Below are 11,555 nucleotides of genomic sequence, written 5' to 3'. Positions count from 1 at the left end.
AGTAACCCTGAAAATATGAATATCTGACCACTAATATCTGTGATTCAACTATAGATTTATAGTAAAGAGAAAATGAACACTCTTTCAACTCAAGAGAAAATATATGGACTTCAAAGAAATTAAACAGAAGAGGGGCTCAATGGAATGCCTTCAATTTTATGGGCAGTTCAAGGACAGGGTGTGAACAGAAGGCACATAAAATATCAGTGGACTTGGGGGACTAGTGAGAAAAAGAAACGTAAGGAAGAGGCTTTTAGATGACTGACCTGACCCAAGTTTGAAGCCCCCCCCTGTTAATACCCACCTTTCTCAAACCACAGTGACACCCTAAGTCCATCCTTTTAATAATAGTATAGATAGCACTTTTCAGGTTGTTTTAAACACTCTGCATTCACTTGTTTTTCATGTATTATCTCAATTATCACAATGATGACTTGAGGGAGGGTCCATACCATTTTCATTTTGCAAGTAAGAAAATCTGGTACAGGGAAGTTAAGTTATATCAGTGATTCTTAGCTTGTAGATGTAGGGTTGATGTGCACCTCTGCCCAGAGACCAGCCCTGCACTGATGCTGTGCCCTCTCCTACCAGAACTGTCTCCATGGTCCCCGTTATCTCACCGCCTCCACCATGCATATATCTCAGGAGACTGCTGCAAAATCCCAAACACTGAGCTTGGACCAATGGAGACAATGAGTAATTGTAAATTGCAACTCACTTCTAGTTTAATTTAGGCCATCGGTCATGGTAACCATTATGTATGAGACCAAAGTTTTCCAATTAATACTTCTAGAAACACACATACATTACTCAGCCTCTGGTGTCACACAATCTAAATTAAATTAACAACTGTCCAACTTCAAAAACTTGTTGAGGAATCAGGGACTATAGATATAATGTCCAGAATCCAGACAAATTCCTGACACATGAGCTATTCAGAAGGAATTTGTGACTTCACCAAGACAAGAAAACATGAACTGATTGAATTATTAATTCCAACACTGTCAAGTATAACCTACTAAATTTTCAAAAAGCTTTCACAGATATCAAATTCATAAATCATGATCATGATCCATGTAGACTCCTCATTCAACATTCTGGAGATGTAGAGATAAGTAATACACTCAGTTATATTGTTAGGCTCATTTTAAGTTATGAGAAATTTGAAGTACATAGTGTGGCTACAGTAATAAAATAATGCACATGGTACATAAACATTCTGATCTCACTGCAGTCTCTACTATGTTCAGTGCCCCATTTTTATTCCTCTCTGCTACAGGGCATCTCCTGATTTCCCCAGCGACATTGATGGAGAACAGGACAGAAGTGACAGAGTTCATCCTCCTAGGACTCACCAGTGCCCCAGAACTACAGGTGGCCCTCTTTATCATGATCACCCTCATCTACCTCATCAATGTGGTTGGGAACCTGGGGATGATCATACTGATCCTCTTGGATTCTCGTCTCCACACTCCCATGTACTTTTTCCTGGGTAACCTGTCTTTGGCAGATTTCTGTTACTCCTCAGCGGTTACTCCCACAGTCATGGCTGGGCTCCTTCTAGGAAACTGCAAAATTTCCTACAATGCCTGTGCTGCTCAGGCCTTCTTGTTTGGAGGATTTGCCAGTGTGGAAAATTTATTCTTGGCCGCGATGGCCTATGACCGCTATGCTGCAGTGTGTAAGCCCTTGCACTACACCACCACCATGACAACACGTGTGTGTGCGTGTCTGGCTGCAGGCTGCTACCTGGGAGGTTTCCTGAATGTCTCCATCCATGTTGGGGAATCGTTCAGTCTCTCCTTCTGTCAGTCCAATGTGGTGCATCACTTTTTCTGTGATGTTCCAGCAGTCATGGCTCTGTCTTGCTCTGATAGACACGTCAATGAGCTGGTTCTTGTTTATGTGGCCAGCTTCAATGTCCTGTTTGCCCTTCTAGTCGTCTTGGTATCCTACTTATTCATATTCATCACCATCCTGAAGATGCGCTCAGTTGCAGGATATCAGAAAGCTTTGTCCACCTGTGCCTCCACTTCACTGCAGTCTCCATTTTCTATGGGACAATTATCTTCATGTACTTACAGCCCAGCTCCAGTCATTCCATGGATACAGACAAATTTGCCTCTGTCTTTTATACGATGGTCATCCCCATGCTGAATCCAGTGGTCTATAGCCTCAGGAACAAGGAGGTCAAGAGTGCATTCAAAAAAGTTATTGGAAGCACCATTTATTGAAGAGGACGTTCCTTTGGCCATATGATCTTTGCACCTTTGTCAAAAATTGGCTCTGTGTATGCATATGACTTAATTTCAGAGTTCCCAGGTTCTGGCCCATTGGTCTACATGTAATGCCAGGAACATGATAATCTGCTATCACCAAAGTTTTAGTTGTAACTTACATATTTTGAAGTCAGTTATTGTGATAGCTCCAACTTTTTAAACCCCACCACCAAAGCTTAGGATTGTTTTGATTGTTCTGTTTCTTTTGTGGTTCTATCACATTGTTAGTTTTGAAGTCTAATTATTTATGCATATTAATTATGCAAACTTATGTTTTTTACCACGATATTTCAATAAATGCACATGTCGTGCTTTCATCTTACTCCTGCTACTCTTTTATATTCTCCTTACTCACCAGTCCTCTTTCCCTTCCCTAAAAGTCTCTCTACTGCTTTCAGGCTGTCTCCCCCTGCCACCTCCCAGGCTTCCACATTAAAAGAAAACAAGTATTTCTTGTTTTCTCTTTCTGATTTATTTTGCTAACATGATAAACTCTTATTCTATCCATTTTTCTGCAAATGGCATGATTTCATTTTTTGGTGGATAACACTCCTGTTTGTGCATGTATGTGTCTATCATATTTTCTTATTCATCTTTGATGGAGCATATATCCTGATTCCATAACTTGGTAATTATGAAATATACACAGGAAACATGGATACGCAGGTACCTCTTTTGCTTGGTGACTTTCCTTTAGGTATATACTGAGGTGTTGTATAGCTGCATCATATGGTAGATCTATTTTTAATTTTCTGAGAAACAACTCACTCTACAGTTTTTCACAGTTTTTGTACTGTTTTACATTCTCACCAAAAATGTGTGAGAATTTCTTTTTTCTCTAAATTTTTCTAGAATTTGTTGTTGTTGTTAATATTATTTGTTCTAAGATATGCATGACCGTAGAGTGCATTTTGACATATTATACATACATGGAGTATAATATTCTAATTAGGATCCCATTATTGTGGCTCTATGTGATGTCACTTGTGGAATATTCATATATGAACACAGGAAAGTTATGTCTGATTCATCCTACTATCTGTTGTATAACCATTCTGACTAGGGTGACATAGAATCACAATGTAGTTTGAATTTGCATTTGATTGATGGCTAAAACTTTTGAGATTTTTTTCACACATTTATTGACCATTTGTACTTTTTTTGAGAAGTGTGTGTCTAGATCATCTATTCTTTTGTTGTTTGGATTACTCAATTTTTGTTGCTACATTTTTAAAGTGTTTTTTTTAAAGCAGTATTGTTATACATGCATGGAATATAATTTGCTCCATTTCAGTCTTTAGTACTTCCTTTTTTCCTCATTTTTCTATCGCAATTCCCCCTTCCTTTTCTCACCTCTTCTGGTCTTCCTTCTATTATTTTTTCAAATTAGTACCTTTTAGACATACAAAAGTTGAAAGTCTTATTTTGGTGCAGTTCCTGCATATGAGATAAAAATTTTAACACTTAACTTTCTTTCTTTTTTTTTCAGACAATCTTAGTTGCTTTTTTATTGATATACATTTACAAAAATGATCTTAAATAAATGTATTACCTACATTTATGTGAGTTATAAAGCTATAAATCTAACAAAAAATGTTATGTTCATATTTCTTAAATATCAGACCATTTCATTAAAAATGTGATATAATCTCACTTCAGTTGGGAAGAATGCAATATATTGTGGAATCTAGAACTAGTGGAGTCCTGTACTTCTTTCTTATTAGGGGACTGTAGTTACACATAATACTGGGGTTCATTTTGACATAATCATACCAGCATGGAATATAATTTGCTCCAATTAAGTCCCCACTACTTTCTCTTTCTTTTCTCTCTGCCCTGTTCATTTCTTCTACTGGTCTTCTATTTATTTATTGTTTTTAAATTTTTTTTTACAAATATACATAAAGGTGAAATTCACTGTAGTATATACATATATACACATAGGATAGATGTGTCCCTCCTCTTTCTCCCACAGCCCCTTCCTCTCCTCCACTGATTTCTATTTTCATAGGATTCATCCCTCCATTTTTTATCCTTATTTTGTTTTGGCTTCTACATATGAGAAAACATTTGACCCCTGATTTTTTGGGTCTGGCTTATTTCATGTAACATGATATTCAGCAGTTGTGTACATTTATCAACAAATATCATAATTTATTCTTTATGGCTGAGCAAAACTCCAATGTGTATATATGCCACAATTTCCTTATCCACTCCTCTGTTGACTGGTACATGGGTTGATTCCATAACTTGGCTATTGTGAAGTGTGCTTCTATAGACACTGATGTGTCTGAATCACTATACTGTGCTGATTTTAGTTCTGGATATATATCAAAGTGTGGGTTAGCTGGGTCACATGGTGGTTCCATTCCTAGTTTCTTGAGGAATCTTCATAATGCTTCCCAGAGCAGTTGTACTAATTTGTAGTCCCACCAAAAATGTATGAGTGGATGTTTTTTCTCCACATCCTCAACAGCATTTATTGTTATTTGTATTCTTGAATGCCTTTTTAAAGTGGAGTGACATGAAATGCCAAGGTAGCTTTGATTTACACTTCCATGATTGTTAGAGACGTTGAACATTTTTTCATATTTGTTAGGCATTTGTAATTTTGGAAAAAATACCTGTTTGATTCTTCTGTTCACTTATTAATTGGGTTATTTGTTTCTCTGGTGTTAATTGTTGATAATATTCTTGAATTCTTTATGTGTGTGTGATATTAATCCATTGTCATATGAGTAGCTGTCCCATTCTGTAGATTGTCTCTTCACTCTGTGGACTGCTTCCTTTGCTATGCAGAAGCTTTTTTTGTATTTTATTTATTTATTTTTAGTTTTATTGATTTATTTTTTTTAATACATGATAGCAGAATGCATTACAGTTGTTACTACACATATAGAGTACAATTTTTCATATCTTTGTATATAGAGTATGTTCATGCCAATTTATGCCTTTATGCATGTACTTTGGTTTTTTTTGCACTATACAATTCTTATTACACATATATACCACAATTTTTCATATCTCTTTATATATAAAGTATGTTGCCACCCAATTTGAGTCTTCATACATGTACTTTGGATAATGATGTCCGTCACATTCCACTGCCCTTTATGCAGAAGCTCTTTAACTTGGTATAATCTCATTTGTCAGTTCTTGCTTTTATTTCCAGAACTGTTATTCCTGTCCAGGAAATAACGGCCTATGGGTCTTTCCTGTGTGTTTCTTGTCATAATTTCAGAGTTTCGGATCTTACATTAAGGTTTTTGATCTAGTTTGAATTGATTTTTTGTACACGATGAGACCTAGGGATCTAGATTCAAAATTGTGCAAGTGAATATACAATTTTCCCAGCACTAATTTTTGAAGAGGATGTCTTTAATCCAATGTATGTTTTTGTCACCTCAGTTGAGAAACAAATGGCTGTTGATTCATGGGTTTATATCTGTTACTTCTATTCTAGTCCATTAATCTACGCATCTATTTTATGCCAATGTTATGCTATTTTGTTTATATGACTCTATAGTATATTTGAAGTCAGGTATTGAGATGCTTCCAGCATTGCTCTCCATCTGTGTGGGATTGCTGTGGTCATTTGGCATCTCTTGTGCATTGGCACGTTTCGAAGACTGTCATTGGAATTTTGATAGTAATTTCATTGATTTATTGATTCCTGTTGACAATATGATCATATTAGCAATATTAATCCTTCCCATTCATGAACAAAGGGGATCTTTCCATCTTCATTTATTCTTTCATTGTTTTTCATAATTTTCATTGTAGTGGTCTCCCGTATCCTTGGTTAGGTTTATTCCTAGGTAGTATTGCTTTTTTGGAACAATTGTGAATGGGATTGTTTTCCCTTCTCATTTCTCAGTCAATTCACAGTTGGCATAGGGACCAGCTTCAAATATTTATATGTTGATATTAACCTGCGACTTCGCTGAATTTGTTTATTATCTGCAAGAGTCTTTTGGAGGAGTCTTTAGAGTCCTCTAAACACAGAATCATATTATCTGCAAACAGGGATAATTTAACTACTTACTCTACTATTTATATCCCCTCTATTTCTTTTTCAAGCCGCAGGGGCTCTGTCTAAAATTTCGAGTATTATATTGTATAAGATTGGTGAGAGTGGGGACTTTGTCTTGTCCCTGATATTAGAGGAAATGCTTTCAGTTTTTCTCCATTCAACATGATGACGGTTATAGGGTTTTTCATATCATAGCCTTTATTATGTTAAGGTGTGATACTTCTATACTTAGTTTCTTCAGGGTTTTTCAGTATGGATGGAATTGTCAATAATTATGATAAGTACAATAAACAAAGCACAGAAAGACACATATCACTGGATATACTTGTATTCCATTTATATGTGAAACCCCAAACAGTTGATCTCCTAGAAGTTGATAGTAGAGTGTTAACTACTAGAGTGGGGAGGAGGGAGCGAGAAAGAGAGAGGTTAATCAGTGGGCACTAAGTTGCAGTTAGATGACAGCAAGAAATACTGCTGTGCGGAGCAGGTGACCACACAGAACAGTGATGTGCTGTACATCCCAAGAATCTAGAAGAATGGACTTTGAATGTTTATACTATAAAGAAATGACAAAATGTGAGGAGGTGTGTTTAACCTGATTTAAACACTATACAGTGAATATATGTATCACAGCATCATGGCACTCTATTAATATGTACAGTTTTCATGTTTTTATTCATCATTTAAAAGTACATGTAATTTATAAAAAGATAATCATACTATATACTGTCAATTTGTGCAATTAAAAATAATTAATAATAAAGAAATAAAAAGACAGTTATTACAGCTAGTGAAAGATCACCATACAGACGGTAGTGAATATTCGTGTCATATCACACGGCATAAGAAGTACTAACTTCAGCACTTTAGCACATTCAAATATCATCTTGCAAGTACTGAGTAGTGAAAGGCACTAACTGTGTAGAGAATGTAAATTAGACATGAGTGCACATTCCCTTGAATAAGTTTTGTGCTATATAGAGCTCTCTGGTGATTAAAAATTACAAATATTGTTCCCTATGTCAGCATATGGAATGTATGTTATTGTTACAGCTGACAGATATTGTTATGCTCTGTTTTTCATGAATATTTAAAATAATTTCACTTGTTTAATTTATATGGATGAAGTAATTTTACAATGTGATCAGGTATTAAACCTTTAATCTTATAATTTATATTTTTTTAAACAGTTATCTAATTGCCATGTTACTTGTCAGTTAATGAGACCATTTCTAAATACGAATTATGAGATAGTTTCAAATGAATTAATTGAGGAGGAGATTTCCAGAAAAATCATCATTTCAAAAAGTGGGAAGGGAAAGAGGGGCTGGAAATGCAAATAACAATATTGATGCAAAGCAGAAAAATCAATGTACCTCCTGAAATTTTCTAGAACATGGCTTTTCTTATTGCTGATAGCGTATAACCATAAATGATTCAAAGATTCAAAAATATTGATACAATTGAACTCAAAGCTTAATTATTTTATTCATTTAACAGATATTTGTTGAGAATCTACTATGAAACAAACATTCACTTAAGTTTTGAAAATAATGAATATGGAACAAAATAAAACCACTGTACCCATGGGGTTTTAATTGTAGTGGGAGAAATAAACAAGAGAACAAATAAACAGATACAATGTGTGAGGGTTGATAAGGGGTATGAAGATAAACGTAGGGAGAAGGGACAGCTTACATGGTGAACAGAAAGTGACAATTTTATAAAGGTGGTTAGGGAAGGACTCTGTAGTAAGGCAATATTTAAAAAGACCCAAGTGGAATAAGAACATTCTATGTAGTAACTGCAAAAGCCTTGAAGTGGTACATGGTTGGAGTTGTGAAGAAATAGCAAGGTTGGCAGTGAGAATAACATGAGGAAATAGAAGACTGTAGGGATGTCAAAGATATGCAACGCAACTAAAGTATAAATGAATGAGCATCATTACCAAAGTCAAGTCATTTGAAAAGAAAAAAAAAATGTCTAGCATTATTGGTACCCGCTGTATATTTTGAATAGTGTGAAAGTTGATGTTTATATGAATATGTTGAAAATATTTTTATTTTCCTCCAATTTTCTGGTACTCTGGCTATTTTGATTTTGAAAATTAAACTTGAGTAGGTTGGTTATATAAAATGACTCAGACAAGACAGAAAAATCAATTCATTTAATATGTAATATTTTTGAATCTCTAGGTAAAATGTCAATTTTATTCGTACACCCAAACTCCTAGAACGCTTACTCAACTAAATGAATAAATAACATTAGTCAAATTAATTCTCTAATATCTCAATTACTTATTTTTTATCAAATTTATTCACATTCCATTTATGTCTGGTAAATTTTCTCCTCATTTAGATGTGCTCATATGGGTATATTTATGAATTAATAAACGTAAATTTATGTTCACAGCCACAAGTTTGTTCTGGTGGAGTAAGTGAATACTGATCAAGTAAATTAACCAAATATCCTTAATAAGATTTTTTTTGATAAGCCAGAAGCAAAATAACTTGTGACTCCTGTCACCATTGTTGTACAGATATTATATTTCTGGATATATTTCCTTGTTCTACACAATAAACTGACTTTTAAGGAGGTAAGTATTTGACTTCAGGAGCTTGACTTTGATATGCACCTTAATATGTGGTTCAACACATGGAGAAGATCTGAGAAGCATGACATTAAGTTATTATGCATCCTACAATTTTAAAATCAAAATATTAGAAACACTTTTGCCTCTAAAACTATCTTTTTGAATGCGCTCTTGACCTCCTTGTTCCTGAGGCTGTAGACTAGAGGGTTCAGCATGGGGATGACCATAGTATAAAAGACAGAGGCAACTTTGTCTGTATCCATGGAGTGACTGGAGCTGGGCTGTAAGTACATGAAGATAATTGTCCCATAGAAAATGGAGACTGCAGTGAGGTGGGAGGCACAGGTGGACAAAGCTTTCTGGTATCCTGTAGCTGAATGCATCTTTAGGATGGTGATGAATATGAATAGGTAGGACACCAAGATAACTAGAAGAGCAAAAAAGACATTGAAGCTGGCTACATAAACAAGAACAAGCTCATTGACATGTCTATCAGAGCAAGAGAGAGCCATGACTGCTGGAACATCACAGAAAAAGTGATGGACCACATTGGACTTACAGAAGGAGAGACTGAATGTTTCCCCAACATGGATGGAGGCATTCAGGAGACCACAGACATGGCAGCCTATGACCAGACTCGCACACACACTTGTCGTCATGGTGGTGGAATAATGAAGGGGTTTGCACACGGCAGCGAAACGGTCATAGGCCATAGATGCCAAGAGGAAATTTTCCATAGTGGCGAAGGCTGCAAAAAAGAACATCTGAGCAGCACAAGCATTGTAGGAGATGACCTTGTGTCCTAGAAGGAGCCCAGCCACGACTGTGGGAGTGACAGCTGAGGAGTAGCCAAAGTCTACCAGAGACAAATTGCTGAGGAAAAAGTACATGGGAGTGTGGAGACGAGAATCAGTGAGAATCAAAACAATCATCCCAAGGTTTCCAACGACATTAATGAAGTAGATGAGGATGATCATGATAAAGAGGGCGACTTGGAGTTCTGGGGCACTGGTGAGTCCTAGGAGGATGAACTCTGTCACTTCTGTCCTGTTCTCCATGTGTGTTATTTGGGAGTCAGGAGATGCTCTTAAGCAAACAGAACTGGAGGACAAAATAGTGAAGAAGTTTGTGAAATAGATATTGCCCTGAACCTGAACCATGTATATACATCATGTGAATTGTTTTATTAGCATAATAATACACATTTCAAGCTTCACCACATGTAAATGTAAGCTTAACCACAAATTGTAATGCATTGATTATTTATGTAGTTACAAACTTTTGAATTTAAAAATTCAACCCAATTCAAACCCTATTTGTCAAATTTTATATAATTTAAATTAACATTTACTAAATTTTATAAATCTTATGACATGTGGGTAAGCATGTATATAATTTTACATACATAATTATAATATATATAATATAGTATAATGTGTATCATGCTTCACACACACATGTGTACAGATACATATACAATTGTCTGCCAATTCTGTTTTCTTGCTCTAGCTTATACCTTTGAATTGATCACTTGATAGGATTGCTCTAGATTCTTTATATTGAATTCTTGGTTTAGTAATTTAGTTATGTTTACAATGTGTTAATAACAATTAATAACATGCAATCTTCAAATCCAAGCAGAGTGTTTCCCAAGTAAAATTGTCATAATCACATCTATATATATATATATATGTATAATTTTTTTAGCTGAATTTGTAGTTACTCATTGTCTTCATTAGTGTAACTCAGCATTTGGGGTTTCACAGTGCAGTCACTGAGGTATGTGCACAGTTCATGTCGTCAGGCACCTGGGGCAGTGGGAGCCCAGCAGAAGACGTGGCATCTGATAGATGTTTGGGTTCTAGAAAAAGTTACAAATTAGACCTGCCATTTACCATCTATGAGTCAATTTTCCTAATCCAACTCTGCCAAGCTCATCCTTTCAACGTGCAAAATAAAGAAGTGAATGGTATTTAACTCAAAATAGTGTTGTGAGAATTAAATGTGAAAATACACAAAAATAATATCTCAATTCTGGGTGATTATGATTTTGTAAGTGTCAGCTATAATAATATTCAAATACAATGATAGACTTTATATATACAGGCTTAGAAGTAGGTGGTCATATGCCAAGGTTCAGTAGTGTGTGGGCTCTGTAGTCTTGGAGTCTCCCTCTTGATTTGTATTTTCTCTCACAGAGGGTTGCTGAGATTTTTGATGCCTTCTAAGTAACTCTTTCTCTATTGTTCCCCACCCATATGATTGGCTGCCCTAACACTATGACATAGCTGGTTTTTCTGTTGTTGTTCAATTTCTTCCTTGAAATTCATATTTTAGCTGATGCTGAAAGAATATCCATGTCTTATACCAAGTCTTTATCTCTATGGTATATTCACACAGTTGAATCACTGAGATTGAGGGTTGAAAGTTCATAGTTTTGACTTGATGTTAATCTGCAAAGCTTTTTTTGTAGCAAACTGAGTGTTGTAAATTAAAGCACCACATGTACTCCTTAAGTGTACACAATTATATGTTCATTAAAATAAAATTTTAAAGAATACTCAAACTTTAAAGAATGTTCTTTGAATCTCTTTCTATGTAGGATCAATGCTTTAATTCTTTGTATTTAAATATAAAATCTTTGGAA

The 11,555-nt window shown here is 35.3% G+C and overlaps 1 protein-coding gene and 1 pseudogene across 1 annotated transcript; one reads left to right on the top strand and one right to left on the bottom strand.

Moving 5' to 3' along the window:
• The first annotated feature begins 1,308 nt into the window (after positions 1 to 1,308).
• LOC114099665 (olfactory receptor 5B3-like) lies at positions 1,309 to 2,234 on the top strand (annotated as a pseudogene).
• Positions 2,235 to 9,027: 6,793 nt separating this feature from the next.
• LOC114100114 (olfactory receptor 5B3-like) lies at positions 9,028 to 9,969 on the bottom strand. Its single transcript, XM_027944752.2, has one exon. It carries the CDS (start codon positions 9,964 to 9,966, stop codon positions 9,028 to 9,030), a length of 939 nt encoding a protein of 312 aa, XP_027800553.2. The 5' UTR covers positions 9,967 to 9,969.
• Between the last annotated feature and the right edge of the window lie 1,586 nt (positions 9,970 to 11,555).

This window comes from Marmota flaviventris, chromosome 9 (assembly GCF_047511675.1).
Source record: "Marmota flaviventris isolate mMarFla1 chromosome 9, mMarFla1.hap1, whole genome shotgun sequence".
Lineage (NCBI taxonomy): Eukaryota > Metazoa > Chordata > Mammalia > Rodentia > Sciuridae > Marmota > Marmota flaviventris.
Note: the sequence above shows the minus strand (reverse complement) of the source record. Positions and strands in the feature narration are given on the sequence as shown.

What these genes read in the sequence shown, in the direction of transcription:
- LOC114100114 (XM_027944752.2), bottom strand. Translation starts at nt 9,966, where the DNA reads ATGGAGAACAGGACAGAAGTGACAGAGTTCATCCTCCTAGGACTCACC.